General features: G+C 46.3%; 1 protein-coding gene across 1 annotated transcript in view; it reads left to right on the top strand.

Annotated features, from left to right (window-relative positions):
• PRKDC (protein kinase, DNA-activated, catalytic subunit) overlaps positions 1 to 25,837 on the top strand; it is a 3,362,625-nt gene that overhangs the window by 3,213,008 nt on the left and 123,780 nt on the right. The window contains exon 82 of the mRNA XM_069621025.1: positions 17,194 to 17,265. Coding sequence (XP_069477126.1) covers positions 17,194 to 17,265 — 72 coding nt within the window. The remainder of the gene's footprint in view (positions 1 to 17,193; positions 17,266 to 25,837) is intronic.

Genomic DNA, 25,837 nt, shown 5'->3' with positions numbered 1-25,837 from the left:
CTTTGATAAATCATTTCCCAACTCCTTATGACAAGGTTTGGATAGTTCAATTTGTTTCATGTCTATGCTTCCGCCTTCCTTTTGGTTTCCTCCATTATCTGTCGTTCGATGATCGCTTTCTGCAGCATTGTTTGGGCCCTGTTTCCTTGCACCTTTACCCTTGATGTTGGGTGTGCTTGTGCTTTTTGTCTGCACTCTTGTTTGTGGGGGAGTCATTTCCGAGTTTGGCATTGGTTGAAGTACGATTTTGAATGCGCCTGGTTCTTTCTCCTGTGTAGTCCGGATCACGGTATCTACCAGGAAGTCTGTATACTGTGGATTCTAGTATGCAGGTATTGGCTCACACGTTGCTTGTTGATGCAATTTAAACAGTGGTGGACCAATGGCCGAAAGGCAGTCTTCCCAGTCGTGCAGGCGTGGCTATTAGCAATCTAATTCGATGCTAGCTCGAACTTGATGTATTGCCCGCTCTGAGTAAAGTGGATCAAAGGCCGGAAGGCCCGCAGTCTCCACCAGTGAGCAGGCGTGGCTATTGGCAATCTAATTCGATGCTAGCTCGCACTTGATGTGTGGCCCGTTTGGGGTGCAGTAGATAAATAGCCGAAGGGCTTTCAGTCTCTACCTATAAGCAGGCGGGTTTCTTGGCTCGTTGGGGGTGAAGAAAATCTGCATGCAAACAAAGGGCACCGATTATGGAGCAGTGTATTGAGGTTTAAATTGGAGGATAAAATGGGTCTTGTCCACTTTCACTTTAGGTTTAATGCAAGCTTTTTTTTTTTTTTGTATTTCCAAACTATTTGGCATGTGAGAGGAGATGGGGATTCCTGGGAGCCAGCAGTCCTGCCTGTGTTACTAGTCTCTTAAGAGTTGGCTCAGTGTTTTTGCACACTTACTTCTCGCGTTATGGCTAAATCAGTTATGGCTAAATCAGTCGAGTCAGGCGTTCGTCTGTATCATCTGAAAAGGGGCGAGCAGCGTGTATGTAAATCAGTACGGCGTTGCAGGCCGCTTCTTAGAATGAATTGGGGTGTTTAACAACTAAGTGTTGTTCCCCTGGCTCCGGCACAGGCCTCCAGGCAAACAGCAAAACAGCGGGTCCAGCCCTTACTGCCTCCAGGGCTTGAAGCCGCAAGGGTGCTTCTGCCTCGCTTAAATGTCATGCACAAAGTCACGTGATTGCGGCTGTACACGCCTCCTCCAGGAAGCGTTACGGAAGAGCAGCAAGAGCCTGCATGGCTCGCAGTGCTGCTGGTGTAAACTCCAGCAAAAACAATAGATCCTCTATTGGAGCAGTCCTTCAGTTGTCAGCAGATTCATTAATGTAATCTTGCTTATTGAGCACCACTATACCTGCATGTTTGTCCGCTTTTTTGATGACGATATTGTCATTAGTAGCTAAGGATTTGATCAGTGCTTTTTCTTCTTTGCTAAGATTTTGAAAAACATGACTCTGGGAGGACTCCAGCTGTTCAATATCGGTAAAAAGGAGAAATGACTTACCATAATGGTCTTTCTATGGATTGCACAGTGCTCGATCGTCTGCTCCAGACGTGACCTCGGGCATCGTATATAAACTCTGGCCCTATGCTCCATACCTCAGTTTCCCCCTTTTGCCGCTCTCGCCATGCTGCTTAGGAAAACAAAGATAACAACGGGCTAATAAGCCCACCAGAAGTTATAATAACAATAAGGTTCCAACGGAAGAAGAACCTTGTATAAGACACCACATTGCGTAGCGTCAGACAAGATTTTTTTTAGTTTTTTTTTTAACAATCATTTGATTTTGATTTTGAGGAATTTGTAACGCGCTCGAAACGGACCAAACCGTGTAATGGCGCAGATGACGTCTGCTGAGATAAATGACCAGAATTGTATAAATACCCATACTCCATCTATGCGTGCAAGTAGTTCGGAAGGCCCAGAATAGTTGAAATGTATTTGAACAGAAATGTTTTCAGCGCCTTAGGGAATTTATTCAGGGAATCCAAAGTCCTAATTTCCCTGGGTATACTGTTCCAGAGTCTAGGACCAAACACAGAGAATCTTCTATCCCCTCTGGACACAAATGTAGATGTGGGGATGGCCAACAGAGCTAGGTCCCGTGAACGTAGGTGTCTCGGCGGCTGATATAGCTTGAGCTTATCCTTCAGATAATTGCAGCCCTGCTTTAAACCAAGATGAAGTTGTACAGGTTCAGTTAAAGAACCACCCCGAGTTAGATGAATTCTACAAGATGTATTGGTATGAAATTTCTTGATCCAATAGATCAAATATTCCGGAATTCCCAACTTACGCATTTTGATCCATAATACATTGCGCACGACAGTGTCAAACGCAGAAGACATGTCAATGGATGCAATGTAAATTGTGCTCAGTTCATTTTTATTTGCTCCGGCAATCAGATGTTTCATTATGGTGGCATTTAGTGTTGTTCCCATTTGACGTCTAAATCCCACTTGGCATTTCAAATAGGTCTTATAAGTTGCTAGATGTTTATCAAGCTCATAGATAACTAGGATAGCGAACACCTTTGCCGCCGCATCTGTTAATGATATCGGTTTATAGTTCTCGGGCAATCTAGGATCACCTTTTTTATACAATGGGATAAGAACGGAAGTAACCCATGAAGACGGGATAGTGCCACTCACTAGAATACTGTCAAACTTAATTTTTAGGATCATACTCCAAAAAATAGGACGGACCTATATACGCACGATGGGATCCCGTCGGGGCCAGGGGCATGGGAATTAGATAATTTTTTGATAGCCCACATAATATCAAAGGTGGTCCATACAAATTGCATGTCAGTAGATGATAGCTCTACGTCATCTTGGTTTTTAGCAAAGCGATCTGGTAATTCCTATTTTTTCTTAACATAAGCTATCCAAGTTTCAGCATTAATTATAGATCCATTACGGAAATCCGCCGTATCCCCTTTTTTAAGAGCAGCCCAAATATCGCGGGAATTTCTACTACAAATGGCTTTGATCATATTACAATTTTCTTTGTTATATTGCTCTATATGTACTCCCTTTACTTTAAATTTGTATTCCAGGGCTATAATCTTCTTTTTTAGTGAATAAAGTTTAGCAGGAAGTTTCGCTAATTCAAGCTTTCATATATCGCGATTTCTAGATCTTTTTTAGAATTTTAATCTTATAATTAAATCTATGTTTGTGATTTGTCACAAAAGGAGTTTGTTTTATTCCAAATTTATTAAGAGCTTCTCTGATACAATCATTAATCATCTGATTTAGATATTCTATAGAGTATCATTCCGGCATTAGAACATTGACCACATGTATAAGGTAGGATTCCATCTAAGAGATATATTTTCTCTTTTAATCTCAATGGCTTGCAGACACTGATTAACATGCCATTGATTCGTAACAATAGAAGCGTTAAGGGTAATGGGAGCATGATCGCTATAGATAATGTCCCCAATTGTGACAGCATCAATGCACGATAACAACAAATCAGAGACACAAAAGAAATCAATCGTTGAAGTAGTATTGCCCCTTTTCCAAGTATATTTTTGGAATCCATGTCAAACTTCACAAATGACATATCCCAGTCATCAAAATAATCCCGAAATATAGTTCCTCTCTTAAAGCTATTTAAATTTGCCTGTTTGTGGTCTTTATAATACACTGGTGTTCCAATACATTGTGAATTAAAATCACCACCCATAATAGTGTCGTAATTGGAGTATAATGTTGACGCTTGGTCAAAACAACAATCTATGTCATCAAGTATCTCCAATAATTTGTATTTCAAATGATTGCAATATACATTCATGACTAGAATAATCCTTGTGTCAAATTTGTTTAAATTCAAGAAGACCGCTAGAACATGTATAGATGAGTACACCAGAGTTATAGTACAGGCAATGGTATTGTTGACAGAAATTGTTAGCCCACCAAAAGGTCTTCCTTCAACCCCTTTACTGGCAGGAGAACAATATGATCGATAATCAGGGATAACAAGTGGTTCAATTTTCATTGTTTCTTGAAACATGAAAATTGATGGCAATTTAACAAGAGTGGAAAGCCAAATCTTGATATTTTTAAAGCCACATGAATTCCATGACAGTACTGTAAGTACTGTCTTATCCTTTACTTATGAAGTAAATAAGTTAGGACTTGCCGCAAATATTGTTTTTAATAGTGGTTCAATCCACGCCATTTCACTATTGGTGCGAGCAGTCGTTAATAGTTGGGATATACACATTTTTTGATTTCTTGCGCTAGTCGTCAAGTCTCCATTTGTATTTTGCTCAGAGGATATGGGTCTTTGATTATCAAATAAGAATTCTCCTGCCAACTTTTCATCATTGAATGTGAATAACAAGAAACCCATTTCATGTAATTCCCTTCTAAAGGACCAAATAAGTTTCAGCACGTATTCAGAAAATAAATGACATGTCATACAGTAATTATTAGTTGGAGCCAAAGAAATAGTCAATATCACTAGACGCAATTATTCTCAATGATGGAATTGTATATAGAAGATCTAAAAGATATTTTCTATTAATACGTGCATCACCTAGAATTTCTTGCTTACCTTCCAGACCCAACATATTAATGCATTTCTTACTATTTACCGTAGTGTGACAGGGCAGATGTCCGGTAATTTTACCTTGTTCAGATTGTAATTACCCACATTAGCATTTGCTGAACCATTTGACCTTGCCATATGTTCATCTAAATTCAACACGCTTTTCAAATTGATTAGGGTTTCATTATGATGCCTATAAGCAAGTTCAGATGAATTAACTTCTCTGCATATATGGATGCTTACAAGAGATTGACAAGTCAGATTAGGCTGGGCAATATTTTCATCACCACACTCTTGAGATTTCAAAAACTGATTAATTATTTCAAATGGTGAGATACCAGCTTTTAAAGCGTTAAGCATAAAATCATGCGCATTCATTACATCATTATTTATACAAGGCAAAATTTGCTTAGCTTTTTCATTGATACCACCAGTCATCTCAGATGATGGAGTTCCACCTTTTTGAATATTCATTGTAGAATCATGTACACTCATTACATCGTTATTTATGCATGGCATTGGTTGATTATCTTTTTCATGCATACCATAAATGGCACTGTTACCATCACCCAAGTTCTAATGAGGAGAACTCCTATTATGCAACTGATTATGAATAGTGGTAAGTTTTCCTCCACCGTTTTGGATAACTGGTACGTTAACAATCGTAGTAGTTGGGTCCATGACAGGTGTTTTTTAAAGTTTCGGAGTACAAAGACGGGGCCATTTTAGGTAATACAACAGAAGATGATATAATGCCTTTGTTCAGTACAATAGGAGGATTGTGAGATAGTACAGATCTGTTTGAGGTCTGTTTCCTACCTACACTTTTAAAGTAGGTCGGCAGCCTTTTTTGAATTGTCTGTACTTCTACTTCATCTTCAATTGTTTTAACGGGGTCAATTGGAGTATCAGGCATAGTTAAGGAGTTTACACAAGTTGAGTGTACTTCAACACTAACCATTTTGACATGATTGTTAGGAATTGATGGCGGTGTTGTATCTATTGACTCTTTCGCCTTTCCTATCTTTGCCCCAAGATGTGATTGGCATTCTACAGAAAGCTGTGCCACATCAATCACATCTTCACCACCACTTTCGGAGATCACATAGATTTCTTTTTTTGATTTTTTTCATTTTTTCATTTTCAGATCTCCGTTTTTTTTCGGCACGTTTAACACGCTGTTTTTGATTTTTGCAAAATCTTCTAGAAGAGTAGCCTATATAGCCAATTTCACTATCGGCAGTACCCGCATTTTGTTCTCGTTCCTCTATGAGTTTAATTAGGGCTGATGGGCTATCCGCAGTATTCTCACTTATCTCTGGCAAAATATTAGGGGTTGAAGGTTCAAGTTTATTTTTAAGTCCAACTATTGTAGAGTTCATAGTACCTAATTCGCATAGGAGCAAGTCAAGTCCTTTAGAAGGTTGATTTGCAAAACCTTGTAGGTCGAAAGAGTAATTTACTTCAGTTTGTGTACTTTGTTCATGAAAAATTTTAGCTTTGGCCTCATTGGGATTTTTTACCCCTATATGGAGCCCTTCCAATGCAAGAATAAATCCTTCCATCCTAGTGACTTTGGACACAATCTCACTCATAGAATATTTTATATCCCTTAATCCTAAATGAGTGACATCATGTCCTTTGTCCAGCAAATCCAATATTCGTATTATCACTGGGAAAGTGAATGGTTCTTGGTCTTTAGAAGTATGGGATGAGCTAAGTTCACTCCCATTATTTTGTGAGTATGGAACATGGAGATCAGGGCTTATAGAAAGTTCCGGGTGAGAGGCATTATCTAAAGCTATAGCATTAGCAGGTGACAATGGCAGATGTAAATTTGATGGTAGATATACATCAGAATTATCTGCATTCATATGCGAATCACGATTTCTGGGTATTAGTGGAGTCAGTAAACCGATGGATAACCTAATGCGGGTTTCCAAATCAGCCAGGATTTCGAGATCTAAATTGCTATTATGAGGCTGCAGTTCATTAGTAAAGCCTGGAGACAAGTCATTAGGCACTTTAGATTCTATGTTCAAGTCAACCGGATGTCTTGTAATATCCATATCAACAATACTTGTAGAATATGCCCCATTGTTAATTTGGTCGGTAAGATTAAAGGGAACCGCCATTTCAGAGCCCTTTCTACTCCTCAGACCACTGGCCATCATCTATGATGACTAAATAAATGCCCAATCAAATGCCTCACGTTAAGTTTTTATAAAGTTCCCAAGATAACTAAAGATTTTCAATAGCAAGATCCTACCTTAGAATGCAGGAGAGGACTCTGCGAGTGAGTGCTTGCACCAACACAAAAAAAAAAGGGAAAAAGGACCTATGCTTAATCCGTGCTTAGTCCAAGAGCGCCCACCCGCTCATCCGCTTAGCCGAACACCAAACAGCCTGAAGCACTTCCAGGCACTCGCGGTGCGCGTGCACAGACGTTTTCAAATGGAGCACACCAATCCCGATGCTAGGGGCGGGGCTACCTGCAACACTGTGAATTATGGCTGTAAGAAACAGGAGGGTAGTAACTAACGTTGTAGAGACACTAACACCACAGCACAAACGCTAAACCTAAACCCCAGAAGAAACGCTATAACAAGATTCAGACGAATCTATTTACTTCAGGTAGTCCAAGTAGCAGCACGTTGCGAGAAGCTGGCACTACCTCTTGCCGACGGCTCTCGCTCATGCAAACAGTCAATAGGTCTGCGTTCAGTCCGGCAGGGTCCACAGCCAAACAGCCTGAAGCACTTCCAGGCACTTACGGTGCGCGCGCGCGGTGCGCGTGCACAGACTTTTTCAAATGGAGCACACCAATCCCGATGCTAGGGGGCGGGGCTACCTGCAACACTGTGAATTATGATTCAGGTAGTCCAAGTAGCAGCACGTTGCGAGAAGCTGGCACTTCCTCTTGCCGACGGCTCTCGCTCATGCAAACAGTCAATAGGTCCGAGTTCAGTCTGGCAGGGTCCACAGCCAAACAGCCTGAAGCACTTCCAGGCACTGACTTTCTGAGCAGGGATGGACAGGAGGGAAGATGAGGAATCTGCAAAAGAAGAATCCATAGAAAGAACATTAAGGTAAGTAATTGCTCCTTCAATAGATTGCCTTTCTACGGCAGATTCCTCATCTGATAGCCTTCCAAAGCAGTAGGGCAAAGGAGGCGGGCATAAAGTTCAATTAACAGATTTTGCAGCACCACCATGCCAAAATGCACATCAGCTACGCGGGCAGCATCTAGACTATAGTGTCTAGTAAAGGTATGAATAGAGGACCATGTTGCTGCACGACAAATATCCCTCACAGGGACCCCCCTTTGTAAGGCAATTGACGCAGAGACCCCTCTAGTCGAATGCACCCTGATGCCTGACAGCAGTTCCCTGCCTGCAGACTGGTAACACTCCACTCTGGAAAAGATGATCCAATGGGATAATGTCTGTTGTGTTTTTGCCAGACCTTTACAGGCTAAAGAAAAGGCTACCAGAGTTGGTCAGTTTTTCTGAATTCAGACGTCCTTGCGACATAGAGGATTTAGGGTCCTCTCGGATCCAGCCGATGGAAACAGTCTGCTTCCTTCAGAAGGGTGCAGTGGCAGGTAGAAGACTGGAAGATCTATGGACTTAGACAGATGGAATTCAGAGACCACTTTCGGGAGAAATTGTAACGCTCACCTGATTCCCACGGAGGCGCTGGTCCCGGCTGAACTGTTATAGTCTCTTCAATTGAGAAGCGTAGAGCTCGGATGACTCTCTGGACTGGGCCTCCTCCTATTGACCGTCTGGCTTGCAGGGTAAGGTTTCTGCAGGCGGAAGAAAAAAGGGTTAATGACCGTTTGGCTGGACTTCCTCCTCACTAATCGCCAACTCTCCGAAAGTCCAATGCCCTGGTGAGCTCTCAACTTAGGCGTATAAATGCTGGGCTCTCCATCCTGCGACTTATGCAGGGGTGCGTGGGTTCCAGTTACGTCACTGGAGGTCCTCAAAGTCTTTTGTGGCCTTAGAAGTGGCACAGGTGCTGAGATGCCAAAAGGTGATGCCGCCGTTACTGCACAAGCAGATGCCAGTAGGTATAAAGAGTTTATAGTCTTGAAGAGATGGGCACCGTTAATGAAGTCTTTGCATCGTCTTTTTCGGGGGGCCTGGATGTTGAGGGCGTGGTCACTGAGAGCGCGACACGTGCGGTTGTACGTAGGTATGGGAATTTCAATGACACCTCAATAATGTCCCTTGTTTTCTGTTTTCAGGTCTTGAGATGTTGCGGGCGTTGTTCGTCCGTTGCCGTTGCACGTGCGAAGTACGTGAGTATAATGATCTGTGACCTTATTATAGCATCTCTAACAATGTTCTTTTCTTATTTGCAGGTGTCGGGACCTTGCGGGCGTTTTCCCAGTCGCGGATGCACGTGGGGAAACACGTAAGTGTTAGGCTTTCTTGCAGTCTTTAATGGCACTTAAATAATGTCTTTTCTTGTTTTCAGGTGCCGGGCTGCTGCGGTTGAAGAGATCGTAATACGCGCACAAACGCAGGTAAGAAAAGTAAATGCGGCCGCCTTCACCCGATTCCTACTTAACAATGTTCTTTGTCTTTACAGGTGCCGTTAGGCTGCTGAAGAGAAGGCCGCGAAGAATCTGTGAAAGCACAGATGGATCAGGTAAGCGAGCGCGGCTGCAAACGTGTTGCAACTTGCTAACCTTATGTTTCTTTTGCTTGCAGGTTCTGCCGGTGTCTGGATTCCTGGATGGTAAGTATAGTTCTCGTGTCTTTCTTCCACAGGTTGCTGAGCTGAAGCTGGAGATGTCACTGGAATGCTGGAGCTGACTCAGTGAGCGTCCTGCTGCAGATGCAGAATAACGCGAAGCACGTTTTCCCAATCGGGTGTGGTTTAAATAGTGTTGGAGTGATTGGGTGTCTTCTTCCTCAGCCTCGCCCAGGTAAAAGAGTTCCTGTGTTCCAGAGCTAAGGAGTGGCACCAGCCCCACCCAGGTAAGAAAGTAGTCCCAGTTCAGGGAATAGTTCCTCCCAGCAGAAGGCTGGGGACTTCATCCTGCCAGCATTTGCAAAGGTGAGTATGCAGCATGGTCTGCTACAGGTAGGTCCACCCAAGCACCTTTGCAAGAATTATGAGCCCGGCGCCCCTGGCGCTGGGACTGAGGTTCCTTATGAGCCTGGCGCTAGAGGCCCCAGGACATGGTCCAAAGGGCTCCAATAGGGGTTTGCTGGAGCCGGGGACGAGGGTCGTGAGCCTGCTTCCGGGGATGCTGGGCTTGACTTGGGTTCTCGGGAGCAGTGCTCATGACAGAAATCCAGGTCTCAACTTGAGCAAGGCTTTCTCAGGAAAGGCGGTTTGCAACATATGGCTCACAATTCACTAACCCGCCTAGCGGATGTTCTTGCCACTAGAAAGGCTGTCTTTAAAGAGAGAGGCCGCAAAGAGCAAGTGTGCATAGGCTCAAAAGGAGCCGCCATTAGAAATGTCAACACCAGATTCAGGTCCCAATCTTGAATAAAGGGAGTTGGCAGAAACTTATTGATAAGGCCTTTCAGGAATTATGCCATCACTAGGATCATAAAATATGAACCTTGATCCGGGGACCTTTTAAACATGGACAAAGCCACCAAATATCTTTTGACTGTGGTGACCTAAAGGCCAGCTGAGGCCAGTGACAGAAGGAACTCCATCACTGTAGTGGTGGGGCAAGAGATATCTTGCGTTGCCTGCACTACGCCTCAATTCTTCTCCACCTCCACGCGTAAAAAGATCTGGTAGATGGTCTACATGCAGCCAGCAACACCTCAAGTACCTCCTCCGTGATGTCCCAGTCATATCTCATCCTCTCAAGAGCCACACATGTAGATTGAGTGGCTCTGCGCTCGGTTGAGGCACCCGGCCTTCCTACTGGGTTAGGAAATCCGTCCGCCGAGGCAACAAAGAGTTGGGCAGATGGTTAGATCCAGAAGGTCCGAGTACCACATCCTTGCCCAGTCCGGGGTGATCATGATCATGGTTGCTCGAAACCTCTTCAGCCTCCTGAGAACCCAAGGAATGATGGGAATTGGAGGTTAGGCGTAGTAGAGAGGAGACCGCCTCTAGGACTTCCTGGCACATTTCCCACTCGCGTGAGACTGTGCTCTGCCTGCTCAGAGCATCCACCAAACTGTTTGAGGTTCCCGTCAGATGAACTGCTGAGACAGAGATCTGGTTCTCAATAACCAGAACCACAGCTGCATCGCCTCTGTGCAGATGGCGAGGGAGTGCATGCCACCTTGCTTGTTTAGGTAGTGCATGGCCACCATGCTGTCTGTTAGAATCAGGACATGCTTCACCTACAGAGATGGAGCGAACACCCTTAGGGCGAACCTGATGGCTCGCAACTCCAGTCTGTTGATGTGTCACTTGGCTTCCGTTGCTGACCAAAGGCTGCTTACCTGCAAGTCCTCGCAGTGAACACCCCAACCCTTCAAAGACGCATCCGTGACCACTCGGGCCTAAGGTGAAGGAAGCCATAAGGGTTACCCCGCCATGATATTGCTGCGGTCTGTCCACCAGATAAGGTCGTTGACCACATGTCTGGACACCTTGAGGAGATCCAAGAGAGCTCTGAGGTGCTGTGACCACTGGTGTTTTAGGAGTCTCTGTAGTGATCTCATGCGCACCATGGTCCCTGGCACTATAAAAATACAGGAGGCCATGAGACCTAAGAGGCCAAGCAAGGAAGCCACTGGTAGAGTGGCATGGTTTCGGAACAAGTCGACCATCGGTGCCATGCTGTAGATTCTCTCCTCGGAAGGGAAGGCCTTCCGTACCCGGTTGTCTAGGATGGCTCCGATGAACTGGAGCCTTTGAACTGGTGTCACATGGGACTTCTTTAAGTTCAGGGAGAAGCCCAACCTGTGCAGTAACAGACGGGTGTCCTCCAGTTGGGACAAAGCCTGTCCCACTGACTTGCCTCGCCAGTCGTCCAGGTACGGGAATACATAGACCCCGGATCTCCTGAGGTGAGCCGCGACTAAAGCCATGAGCTTGGTGAAGACCCTGGGAGCAGAGGTCAGCCCAAAGGTAAGCACTTTAAACTGATAGTGCTTGTCCCTCATGAGGAACCTCAGGAAGTACCTGTGCTTTCGATGAATTGGCATATGTAGATCTATTGACACCAGCCAGTCTGGAAACTCGAGAGAGCGTGGAGGATTTTCAACGTCACTATCCTTCCTCTGGAACTAGTTCAAGCCCCTGAGGTCCAGAATGGGACAGAGACCTCCTCCCTTCTTGGGTACCAGGAAATACCGGGAATGCCAACCCGATCCTCTCTGCTCGAGAGGTACCTCTCCCACGGCACCCTTAAACAGCAGGGCATGCAGCTCTTCTTGAAGCTCCTACCCCGGTTGGGTTGGAGGTGGTGGGGGTCTGTCCTGTGGTTTTCTTAAGAAGGGCAGACAATAACCCCACTGAACTAGCCAACCGTTAAGTTGTGGGAGGGGAAATCAAAGTGGCTTAGGAGGTTGGGTTGCCCCCGCCCCCACCGCTGTCACTGCTTGGTGGCCCTTAGAAGCCCCCCTGCCCCTCCAGAGCACAAGAAACACTTCTGCCCTTGCCTGGCCGGTGGAAACTGTGCTTTACTGCCATAAGGCCTATATCGCCGGTACCCTTTGGCCCTAAAGGTGAAGCTGAAGGCAGGCTTAGCTGGCTGCGCAGCTAGGCCATGTGATCTTGAAGCGATTTTAGATTCCTTACATTTCTCTAGGAAATCATTGGCCTTTTGACCGAACAGGAATTCTCCCTTGAAGGGCATGTCCAGTAACCTGCTTTGGACATTAGGCGAAAAGCCTGAAGACTTTAAATAGGCCTGCCTCCTTAGCGTTATGGCCGATGCTATTGAACGGACCACGCAGTCTGCAATGTCCAGGCCCATTCGCAGCGACTGCCTGCCCACCTCTTTCCCATTCTCAACGATCTGTCAGAAGCCCTTGGGAATTTCCCCCTCAGGGATTTACTGGACAGCATTCTGCACTGCCATCCAGAGACCGAAGGAATATTTTGCAAAACTGCAAGCCTCGTTTGCGACAAACTGGCCTGTCGCCTGCTCCAAAGGCAATATCGGCTCTCTGTCCTCACCAAGAAGAGAGCTCATATCAAAGCCTTCATCTCCGCGGCATCTAACAACTCGGCTGAACTCTTTAAAATCTGCAAGGAACTGGCCAATCCTGCCGCAGTCTCTACCTCTCCTGTCCCTTCCAAGGCCCTCTGCACGGCACTGGCGTCTCACTTCATCTCTAAAACTCAGGACATTCTGTCCGCGCTCGCCTCCTCTCCCCTCCCTCCCTATACTCCCTGTTCTTCCTCTGGCCCTTCTGCAGCCACCTCTCCTCCCTCCTTCTCGGCCTTTCCCCTGTTCTCCGCTGACGAGGTTTCTAGACAAGTCCGATCTATGAAAGTCTTGTCAAAACAGGTTCACCCCTGTTCCTCCAAAACCATCAAGGACCACATTGACACCCTTGCCCCGGCCCTGGCTGAATTATACAACCACCCCTTGCCACTGGGGTCTTCCCTTCCCCCCTAAAGGACTCCCTGGTGCACCCTCTTCTTAAGAAACCCTCTGCCGATCCCTCTTGCCCGGCCAACTATCGCCCAATCTCCATCACTCCCTTCCTGGGCAAGCTCCTGGAGAAACTGGCCATCTCCCAGCCAAATCTCCACACTGAATCTGTTGGTTGTCTTCATGACCATCAGTCTGGCTTCAGAGCTGCCAGAAGCACGGAAACTGCTCTCCTGAACATCCGTGAAGACCTGCTCTCCAACCTTGACTCTAACACCCCCTGTGTCCTCATCTTGCTTGATCTCTCTTCTGCCTTTGACACAGTCAACCATGCCATCCTGCGTAATTGTCTCTTTGTTAACCTAGGGATCACCGATCAGGCCCTGGAGTGGCTGACTTCCTTCCTCTCTGACCGACCCTCCCAGGTCCAACTTGGATCCTTCCTCTCCGCTATCGTCTTCTCTACCTGTGGTGTCCCCCAGGGGTCTAACCTCTCTCCCTGGCTGTTCAACCAATACCTGGCACTCCTTGCCCACCGCATTGCCACTCTCTGCCCAAACTTTCAGTGCTATGCGGATGACACTCAGCTCATTTTCAGGGTACCTTTGGCCACCTCTTCTCCATCCCTCATCTCTGACTGTCTGTCTTCTATCCAGGAGTGGTGCGCCGCCAATGACCTCTGCCTTAATGCCAGTAAGACTGAGATTCTCCTCATCGGCACACCCACTCCCTCTTTCCCTGTAGCTCTCTGGCCGGCCTCTCTTGGCCCACTCCCCGCTCCCACCTTCGACTCCACACTCTCTTTCTCACCTCACATCTCTGATGTCTCCAAGAAGTCACACTACCAGCTGCACCTCCTCAGTGGTATTCTTCCTTTCCTCTCCTTCCCCCAGAAGGTCACTGTCTCTAGAGCTATGGTTCTCTCTAAGCTGAACTATTGCAATAGCTTCTTTCTAAATCTACGCCCTCTGCAACTCATCCAGAACAGGACTGCGAGACTTGTCCTTGGCCTCAAGCCCAGGGATCGTATCTCTCCAGGACTGAAATCTCTGCACTGGCTCCAAGTGGCTGCGAGGATTAAGTTCAAAACACTCTGCATCGTCCACAAGGCCTTCTGGGGTCTGGGGCCCCAATACCGGCAACTCTCTCTTCCTAGATATCCTCCCTCTCAAGCTCTTCGCTCATCCGCCTCCAACTCCCTCAGGGTCAGTCGCTTCTCCAAGCAACAAGTTGGTGGCAGATCTCTCTCTTCGGCTGGGGCCTCCCTCTGGAACAGCCTCCCTGCCTCCCCGAAACTTGAGGAGAACCACCTGCGTTTCCGGAAGCACCTGAAAACCCTCCTCTTTGCTTCTGCTTTCTCTCCCCCTCTCTCCTGCTAAAGTCCTGGCTGTTACTGAAACTGCACTGGTTACCTGGCCACCCATCTTATCTTGGGCCCTAGCCCTGCCAGATGCACTTCTGCACTGCCTCCCTGGCAACCCCTGCACCTGTGGACTGTTCTCTGTATCCCTATAGTCCCCCCACTAGCACTTATGTTCTGCACTCACCCTGCACTTGCCACCTGCTGGCCGTTTATTTATCTTGTTATTCTATTATCCCATGCACTGCACTCCCCCACTGCACTTGTCTTCCTCCCCCTTCCTTTGCACTTGCGTGATCTGAATGACACTTGACCTAGTAAGATCGTTGTGTCTTCCCTCTGTTCCCCCTCCCTTGCCTCGTCGCGCTTTGAAACACTTGTGTATAGGCGCGTTATAAATGCCACATCATATCATATCTGCTCCTGCTTGCTAAATCCATGCTAGCCCATGCGTCTATTAAGGTGCTTCTGGCCGCTATATCCCAGTATACTCTGGCTCCTGGCAAGCTCTCCCTGTGGTCTCACAGACTTGTGAAGGAATTCCTCAAGGGCCTCTTTAGGGTGTTCTCTCAGGTGAAGACTCAAGTTCCAGCATAGGAGCTCAATGTGGTTTTGTCAAATCTAATGGCTCCACCTTTTGAGCCAATGAATCAAGCATCTTTGAAGTTTCTGTCTTGGAAAACGTGCTTCCTAGTAGCTATCACCTCAGCCAGGCGTGTTGCGGAAATTCAAGCTCTCGCATGTAAACCTCTGTCTCTGTCATTCCATATTTCCAAGATGGTTTTGCGGACTCATCTGTACTTAATGCCGAAGGTTCCGTCAGACCTTCACTTGAACAAACCATTAGTCTTGCTGGGTTTTTTTCCGCTAACCCATCTTCACCGGCAGAGAGGGCGTTGCATTCACTGGATGTTTTGCATGCCTTGGAGTACGATGTGGCATTCAGCAAACTGTCTCGAAATACTTCTCAGGCCCTGTCAAAGGCTTCCATCTCCAGGTGGCCCTCTGGCTGAATCACTCATTGCCACCATCTGGCCAACAGACCTCAACCAGGCCGACCGAGCGGCCACTCCACGAGAGCCATTGCAGTAACTACAGTGTTTCTCTCTGGTGTTCCCCTGTTCGACATCTGTAGGGCTGCTAAATGGAGGTCCACGAACACATTCACAGGATTCCACTTTGTCAACAGGGATCCCAGGCAGTCGGCCAGGCAGTGTTTTTTCAACGTATTTTCATGAGGTGAGTCTGTTCCAGGGATGTGCATTGCTTCTGTTGAGCCTTGCCACCTCTCGTGATTGTGTATATGCACTTCTATGTAATCGTATTCATGAGCATGTGAATCCATGTAAGACCCAATGCTGGAGAAGTAACATGTTACTTACCTGTAACTCCTGTTCTCCAGCAAGGGCCTTACATGGATTCACACGCAAACACTTCCCTCCTTCCCCTCTCTGGCTCGTCTTGGTTCATACTGCCACTTTACGTGCTTACCAAATCTGAAGATGGCCACCAGGGGTGGAGCTTAGGGAGAGGACTGCCATTGGATGGTGGCAGTATGACCCAGAGGACAGTGATTGGTTTAGAGGAGAAATACAGTTTTAAAGTGAAACTGTTTTTTCTGTTACTGAGGAGTCCCAGCTTGACGACTGGGAATATTCATGAGCATGTGAATCCATGCCAGACCCAAGCTAGAGAACAATAGTTACAGGTAAGTAACTTAAACCTTTTTCTTTGCTCATCATACACCAATTTCTGTCAGCTCTTTATTGTAACAGAGGAAAGTGTAATGACTTAAAACAGAAAGGTCAAGGCGCTTCCTTTCTTCCTTTCTAAGAATATTAAGCACATTTTGACTTAGGTTATCAGTAAGTGTAAAATAATAAAAAATGGAAATGGTCCTTGTGTTTGATTTTACATCTATGCTATATTCTCTCTCTCTCTCTCTCTCTCTTTTGTTCTGTATCAGGTAATAATGTCCCCATACATAATGTCGCCGGGAAAAGCCATTGGCGACATTATATATGGTGACATTATGCATGGGGACCGGTTGCGGGGATGTCCCCGGCTCCCATAAAAACAGGGATTGCGGGGGTGTCCCCCGCATGATCAATGTAATAATGTCTCCACCAAAAACTGCGACTTTTATGTCCGGGACATTTTTGCGGGGACATTTTTGCAGGGACATTATTACATGGAACCCTCTTTTCTCTCTCTGCTACCCCATCTTCATGACAAACATTAGCCAAGTGATTGTTTTCTGCTTGTTCAAGTGTGTCCCAGCTCCTGTGGCTTTGTATTACCTGTTTAACTCCTCCATCTGACAGCCCTCAGTGGGCTCCAGCAGATACGTGTGGAGGCAGATCTTTAATTTGTACTACTAACTAAAATACATGTAGAGTATAGAGCCTGTTTCTCAAACAGTCTTGTAATTGGCCTCAAATGTACTCATTTAGGATGGGCAGGCTGTGAAGAAGAACCAAATGCAAAGGATTGAAACGTTTTAATTGAACAAGTTTCATGACAATGGTTCAGTTCCAATTTGACTTAACTTCCATTGTGCCATTTAGTTCACTTGTGGTTAGGTCAACCACATTTGACAATTTGCAGCTACCATTTTAATATAATGCATGACTTCTGAGCACTGTGATTAAAACATTGTCCCTGCCAATTGTGCTAAAATCTATAAGATTGTTTTATTTAGCCTTAAAAGTACTGATTCATTTACGTTTTTTTTCAGGAAAGCTAATCGGACTGAAACTGTAATGGCATTCAGAGCTAGGGAATCGATGGTCTCAAGAGATCTGTTAAGGTGAGAGCACAATTGATCATAACTTTGGCACTTAAATGAAACGTATCAGCACATAGCATATATTTCTGTACATGATAAAAATGTCTGGAAAATTAACTGTGGACATAACAACACTGGTGAGCAAGTAGTCTACTGTGCACTCCTGGTGACCAATCCCACAACGGTCCAGTGTAGCATTGACCTGGGGTAAGGAGATGGGGTAACCCTGAGGAGGATAGTAGGAGCAGAAGCAATCAATTGGTGCAACTGAGGGCTTTCCGAGAACGGACGTCAAAGCTCTACCCTTTTCCACAAGATAAAAGGCAACAGGAGATCTCATTCAAGGTCCCAGGGCGCCGAGCGGAGGTTGGAAGACCGGTCCCGGGCCCGAAAGGAGAAGACGAATCACTGCAAAAGATCTTGATCACTGAGCAGTTGCTCTTGAAACCACTCTTCTTCCTCTTCAAAGAGAAGGAATTGCCACTCGAGGAATTTACCCGGAATCAGCTCCAGAAGTAATGTTTCCAACCAAGTCCTCCACCCTGGAAGAATGGGGAGCCTTTAGGCTAAAGATGCTTGCCATCTTTGCAAGGCAATGTCGGCTTTAGCCCTTGTGCAGATGGTGCCCCCCGCCTACTGGGCTTAAACAAGGCAGCAGGGATCCTGTGAAGGATTGCTTCAGGGCTCGGCCCCGGCTCCCAGGGACGGTGACCCATTTCTACACTTGGACTCTCTGCCCTCGGGTATTGAACACTCATCGCCAGCCCTGGTTATTGGCCCTCTCTGTATTGTGGTCACCTCTGGAGTATGCCACACTCCCAATGGGGGGATTTATGGAGAAAATGGGTGAAATCTTTATTAGGAAGATGATCCATCCCCTTTGGGATGGAACCCCTTTGCCCTTGAGAGGTGTGGGACTTTCCTGATAAGATGGGGAGGGGAAGGATTAGTGGAAATGGCTTCCGACCTGCAGGAGTACAGTGGTCTGGATACATCTCCAGAGTTTGACATCTTACAGGCGCAGGCTCCTTGGAAGCCCCATTCCAATGCCTGATGGTCACGGTGGTGAACACCCTGTGGTTGTCGGCCCCTTCCAGTCTGAACATTCATTTTGGTGTTATGGATAATATCCTGGATGAAGTTACTCATAAAGAAACCTTACTGCCTTTTGATCCGGCAGTTGAAGCCCCTATGCTGGAAGCCTGGGAAATACCTTCCTTTGCATAAGCAGTTGATGGACTTAGCTAGGAAACACCTACCGACTCCTTCAGAACCGGCTTTGGTTTACACCTACGCCTAACCTGAGAGCTTAGTGGTTCAGGCTGTGAATACCAACCTGAGAACATCCAAATTTCAATTTTCCCACAGATTCCTATTCTTGATAGGTCATCACTTCAGCCCCAACTGCTTGGAAAAATTCAACAGAGGGTGTACTGCGACTTAGCGTCCACTCCTTGACCTCTGCATACCTTGACAGTGCCACACCTTCGACTCCAGATGTGACGGCGGCAGTACATACAGCGTCACTACGCCCCAACACCTCAGTTCCATTTTTTCAGAACATGGCTCAAACATTTAACATTTCTTCGGCATCAGTATGTGACAGCCCAAGCATTCAGGATTCAAACCCTGCAAAGACTTTTGATGAATTGAGGGGATTCGTCCCTTTTCCACAAGGGGGAGTCCCCTCCTGTGAGGCTAGGGAGCTGAGCCTGCTCGGCAACACCCTCTTTAGGGGTCGAGGCTAGTGGGACATCACCAGGGGAGACTCCCCTCTCGGGGGTCAAAGACTCCTGTTCCCACGAGGAACTCCCTGATGCCCTCAAGGTGATGGCCTACATTGATTTGTCTAACATAACGGAACATTATCAATTCCATAAAGATTAAGTGAACTCCTGTTATCCACAACAGGAAACTGTGATGAATCCGATGGTGTCATCACTCATTTTCCAGTGGTGACCTCTCCCCATGTGGCCAGGGGACGGCAGCCATTACCTGATCCTGACCCTGGGAGCGACTATATGAGGGAGAATTGCATGGGGGTAGGCAGCCCTCATGGGAGTCACATCAGACGTGTCATGCACCAGCCCTGGAAGATACTGAGCCGCTGGAAATACAACTAACATGGTCCTGGTTGTTCCACTGTGATGGTCTAGTCTTTTTCAAGATGGCCGTCGTACCCTATAAACAACAGTGCAAGCTGGCGCTCGGCGCGTTGTATCATAGTTGTTACGTGTGCTGCCAGTTCCTTGTCTATTCTTAAGCTTTTTCCCTGTCTTCCTTTCTTCCAAATTGGGTAAACGCTATCTCCGTTTAAGTGTTTGGTTCTGCTTTCTGTACCAGTCTCTGTCTACTTACTTTACTTTAGTCGTCCTTGGTACGGCATATATTACTGTAATTTAACTGTTCGTTCTTTTCTTCATTTCTGCTGTCTGGATTCATTTCTTTCTTATTTAATTTCTGTCTCTTTTACCCTTGCCCCATGGCTTCCCGGAGCGGACCTTGCCTTCCCCCGCCTTCACTTCACTCCTGAAGATCGGAACCTTCTTTTCGACTCTACACTGAATCCTGTTTTCTAAGGATCCAAGTCTCCTGTCTGGTTTTGTGAGGTCACCGTGGGAACCGGAATTATCACTTCCTACTAGTCTTTTTCGGATTGTAGCATGCAGTATTGCGGAGAATTTCTATTATTTTTTTGATCTTAAAGTGGAAGTGTCCTTTTCTAATCCTAACTACTACATCTATACTTGGGTGAAGATCGGAACATGTAACAGGGTTTTTTGAGCCTTTGGCTTTTTCCCTGTCCAGGAGGCGTGCTCCTCAGGAAACCCCAAGATCTGTACATACTCCAGATCAAGGTGGCCACCAAAGGAGCACGTCCCTACTTACATCAGAAGAAGGAGAAGAAAACAATAGAGTCTAAAAGACCCAAGAAGAAGAAAGAAGCAGAAAGGTTGGAGGAGGTAGTAGAAGATTCAGGTGAGGAGGAGTTAAAGGAAGTGGATTCAAGTCGTGACAAGACGAGACATGGTATCGACCTTTTCCTTTTAGGGATACCCCCTCCATTCCCCATGCCTTAATGGCATATTGTCATAACTCCCTTCACCCACCGATGGAAGCTACTAAGACTAACTTCCCATATTCTGTCTATGAGTCACCAAGAACTGACTTCCCATTCCATGAAGGTAAAAGTACTGCGAAGATAAAGCTGAGGGGAGTAATGAAGATCGATAAAGATCAGAAGCACAAGCTGTGCTCTAGTGGTTGCGAGCGCATAATTGGTGCTGGGACATTTAAAACACTGAAGCAGCCGACATAGGGAAACGCTGGCTGACAGAACCTAGTCCTCTCAGTGCTGACTTGTAAATTTGTGAAGCCAACCAGCTCACGGAGAAGCCCAAGGAAAGAAGACTGTTGGAGCCGGTCCGCTGATAGGACGCCACGAGAGGAAGAGAAGGGGAGACTTCCTGGCATTCGCAGGTAACAGAGAGCAGCATCCATGCCGCTTGAACACAGAGAAGTGCATAGCAGGCAAACAGGAGCTGTGAGGGACACGGAAGCCACCACACAGCGAGGTCGGCGAACCAGGGCAGAAAGATCGGGACACTGCAGAGCCACTGCATGCTTAACACGGGAGAACCGAAGCAAGCCACAGAAAATCGGCGAGTCAACAAAAGGGAAGTTGGGACACTGCCGCACTTCGGTAAGCCTGCCGAAGGCAAATAAGAACAAATGAGGTATATGAAACAGAATTTGTTACTCAATATTTACAAAAGAGAAATAATGGAATGAATACAAAATATTGTCAAGTTTGCAAATGTGTCAAGTGAAGCACATGAAAAAGCCCTGGCAGGAGAGTATACCAGGCAAAGTCAAGTTGGCAAGTGTGTAAAGTAGATCACATGAGGAAGTCCTGATATGAGGATACATCAGGTATAGCCAAAGACTGTGTTGAAATTACATTAAAGAGGAGAAGAAACCTGACAAGGGAATACACCAACTAAGACCAACAGCCAAGTTGTTTAACATACACACCGTTTATGCTGAACAGAGAAATCTAATGAAGGCTTCTACCCGTGGGAGCTTGGGCATCTATAAGAGGAAATCCTGGGGAAGGAAGTCGTCCTCTGGAACTGTGACCTTTATCCATTGGGAACTTTTGTTTTGGAGTTAAACATTTCTTTTGAACATTTGGGCACTTACAACACCAAAGACATTACCCTTTACATATCAGAGTTGGTTTGTAGAATGTCAGGGCAAGGATAGGATTTCGGACACTGGGCATTTTGCTTTGGACATCTTGACACCAGACAGACACTTAGTTTTGGTTTAGGTCGGGAAAATACCTTGGGCAGTGAGGCATTTTCCAACCCCTTTTTGTTTGAAATAAAAGTCAATAGCTAAAGCTTTGACCTCCCTGTGGTATGTGTCTCATCCCTGGCTCCTCACAAATCTAAGACTATCCCTTTAAATCTGTCTCTCCAATGGATTTTGCCAAGGATGCTGAAAAGGGGTGATATGCACAAGAGAGAAGGCGTGACGGCGAGAGAGCTAGAGGAGCCGAGAGACGGTGGAAAGCAAAGAGAACCAGGCGTAGCCCGCTGTGCATAGAGCAGAAGGAGGTGCAGCTATCGCAGAATGCAGAGCCTGTGTAAGCCAGTCCAGCTCAGATGCAGAGCCAAAGACAGTGGGAGCCCAGCTTATGAGAATGGAAGAAATCACAACGCAAGTGGAGAGAGAGTTTGGTGGTGGTGTGACCACACCACACCAATGGTGGGCAATCCACCCGCAGAACAACACTGATATCACTGACGAGAGAAAATCACTCCCGGCCCAAGATACAGAGAATGCTTGATACGGAAGATGAGAACGAAATGCATGTGAATCAGATACCATGACTAGTGAGTCGCGGCACCAAGAAGAAGCAAAGAGAGTGTCCAAGACCTTACAAGTGACCTTACCTATCGGAACAGAAGGTAACATGGGGCGCATCATTTATTTAAGTAAGCAACTTAAGTTGGGGATCTATTTTAAAGTAATTGATCAGTCCAATGATGTCCTACAAACCGCATACATGCCAAGGTTCTTGTATTTTGTTTCTGGGGAGTTATGCTGGTAAGAATGGCTACTCTGTACGTTTTTATAACTTCACATGGTAATGATGAAAATATAGACCTTTTTATAAACAGCTATCATAAACTAAATTGTCTTTTGTTCATTGATAGTTAGTTTTATTCTTACGCAACTAAGTTTGATCAACCTCTAGTTGAGGGGCATCTGTTACAATAACCTAGTCCCTCCTGAAGATCTGTGAGTAATGCAATGACAATGAAACACGAGTAGAGGGCTTTTTCATTGATGATTGATGGATTTGCATTAAAAGGAAGTACAAAACGGTTAAGAGAGTCTTGTTTATTTTTCAACGGAAGAACCACCAATAGGTTCATTCAAGCAACAAAATAAAATAGGCGCAGAGTAAAGGGTTCAATTTTTCCTTCGTTCCTGACTTGCCACTGCAGTGGGCATTCAGGCACTTCCTCCACTGAGGGCCACTCCTGTACTTAACCCCACACCCCCTTTCCCCTCTCTCTCTGCACTTGCAATGTTCCGAATGTCACAAGGCCTAGTAGGACCACTGTTGTCATTTGTTTTTCATTGTCATTTTCTTCCATTGTCATGTTTTGCTCCCATGTTCCCTTCCCTTTTGCCTTGTGGCACTTTTGAAACACTATTCTAGCTGTATAAGTGCCTTATAAATGCCCAATAAAATAAAATAAATAATGCATTCGAGTTGATTGCCTTTAGCTGTTAAAGTGCTTTATTTTCTTACACTCCCCTCGGTTGGCATTGCCTGTTGCAGTGGCAGATTGTTGCTATGTGAGGTGCAATTCGCTCGATCTCACTCTCTACCTGTGGTGTTCCCCAGGGGGTCTAACCTCTCTCCCTGGCTTTTCAACCAATACCTGGCAACCCTACCCCACCGCATTGTGCTCTCTGCTCCAACTTTCAGTGCTATGCGGATAACACTCATTTTCAGGCTCCCCTCTGCCACCTCTTCTCCCTCTCATCTCTGACTGTCTGCAATCCAGGAGTGGTGTGCCAACAAAGACCTCTGCCTTAATGCTAGTAAAATAGAGATCCTCCTCATCGGCACTCCTGCACCTTCCTTTCCTGTCACTCTCTGGCCGGCCTCCCTTGGTCCTCTTCCTGCTCCCACCTGTGAGGCTAAGAACCTCGGGCTCATCTTCGACTCCACACTTTCCTTTTCTTCTCACATCACTGATGTCTCTACGAAACTACGAAATCATACTACCAACTGCAACTCCTCTGAGGTATTCTTCCTTTCCTCTCCTTCCCCCAGAAGCTCACTGTCTAGTGCTCTGTTTCTCTCTAGGCTGGACTACTTCAACAGCATCTTTCTAAATATGCCTGCTACTACTCTCCACCCTCTGCAACTCATCCAGAACAGGACTGCGAGACGTGTCCTTGGCCTCAAGCCCAGGGATCGTGTATCTCCAGCACTGAAATCTCTTCATTGGCTCCCAGTGGCTGCAACGACTAAGTTCAAGACCGTCTGCATTGTACACAAGGCCTTCTGTGGCCTAGGTCCGCAATACCTTCTACTCTCTCTTCGGAAATACCTTCCTATTCGAGCTCTTCACTCCTCCACCCCCAACTCCTTCAGGGTAAGTCGCTTCTCCAAGCAACGAGTTGGTGGTAGATCTCTTTCTTCTGCTGGGGCCTCCCTCTGGAACAGCCTCCCTGCCTCTCTGAAACTTGAGAACCATCTTCGGTTACGGAAGCACCTCAAGGCCTTCCTCTTTGCTTCTGCCTTCTCTCTTCCCCTCCCCTGCTGATCTCTGTCTGTTACTGCACTGGGCACTTGGCTACACACTGAATTTGCGCCCATATCCCTGCCCAACCAGCTGCATACCAGCACTGCCTCCTGGCAACCCTTGCACTTGGGTCTGTATCTGCAACCCTGCAGTCCCTTTACCTGCACTTATTAGACACCCGTTGCCTGCGCTTAATTCTTGCACTTGCCACCTGCTGGCCGCACTACCTATTTTTTTTAATCTGTGTTCAGCACTTCCCACGCCTCCACTGCCCCTTGCACTTCCCCCTTCCCTCTCCCCTGCACTTGCGCGTTCTCAATGTCACTGGGCCTAGTAAGATCGTTGTCTTGTCCTCCCATGTACCCCTCCCTGCCTCGTCGCGCCTTGAAACACTTGTGTATCGGCGCGCTATAAATAAAATATATCATATTTTGATCATTTCTCCTTTCTGTAGAGTTCTTAAGAGATGGAATAATCACGGAACCTGCACAGGGCACCTTCCAGTTTCTGCACATTTCCATGATCAGTTCTTTTAGTAAGCCTACTTTGAGTATCTGAGCACATTTGCATACACAAGTACACTTTACCTCATCTCACTTATTGGGTCTTTCTTAACTTCTAGTCTCTAAGTCCAAAGTGTTCTTTATACGTCCAAGGGAATTAATCGGCAACATAGCTCCCGGGACGGCTTCAAGTTCCTGGCTAGCTCCTCAGGCAGTAAGGGCAGAGTTTACTTGATACAAAGTGGTTCGTAATCAAGGCTCACCTTTTCTGCCTCTGCTCCCGTACTTGCTTCCTTTTGGGGCTGATCATTCAGGGGGACAGCCTGACTGCCCTCCCGCTTGATTTTTCTGGCCTATTAGTTTTGTATATATCCTAGGAGTTTTCAAGTGATTTCTTCCCTATTCCTTTTTTTATTACCCATTGTATTGCTTTCATTAAGAATCCCTTGGTGTTCTATAATAGGTGCATGGAAATAATACATACGTCTTCTGCAAGCGCCTGGGTTGAAGAAATAGCACAGACAGCGGAATTCTCTTCTGCAGTCCACCCAAGGGAGAATTGCCCTTCTTTATGGGGGCTTTCCATGTTGTCAATAAATCTGCGATTTCACTTATTCTAACATTGGGGGTCATTACAAGGTTGGAGGTAGCCATGCTGCTATTTGTGGCATGGCTACCCCCATACCGCTTACCGGGTCCGGGTTCCCTGAATGGGGAAATACCAGGCCATTCCAACCTTGGAGGACCCGGTATTTCCCTATTCAGGGAACACATCCTCATTCGAGCCCCCATAGGGCTCAATGGGAATGGGGACCATGCTAACAACGGGCACGTTAATAACAGGCCCGTTGTTCGCATGCTGGTCCTTAAGCGGGTCCCGCTAAGGGCGCCTGGTGAAACCAGGCGCCCTTAGCGGGACCCGCTAAAGGACCTCGTAATGCGGCGGTAAGGGGTTGACGGCTCCAGTACCTTTACTGGCGCTGTTAACCCCTTACCTCCAACCTTGTAATAACCCCCATTTTCTTCTCTTAATGGCTTCATAAATTCATTAGACTTTGTTTTGCCACGTTCCCTAATACAGAACTAGCGTTTGCTTTCCTTTTAGCCATAGTGATGGAGGGCGGATTACAGCAATGATAGAAAAGGTACCTGTAGCAAAGTAAACTTTTAAGTAACTTCTTAAACTCAGGTTCCATCCTTTATTTGATTTTAACCTGTTTTTTGTAGAAATCATTGATGATGCATTTGAAAAGT

Source organism: Ambystoma mexicanum, chromosome 5q, assembly GCF_040938575.1.
Source record: "Ambystoma mexicanum isolate Mex_15411 chromosome 5q, UKY_AmexF1_1, whole genome shotgun sequence".
NCBI classification, from domain to species: Eukaryota; Metazoa; Chordata; class Amphibia; order Caudata; family Ambystomatidae; genus Ambystoma; species Ambystoma mexicanum.
This window is presented reverse-complemented; position numbering and strand designations above follow the sequence as displayed.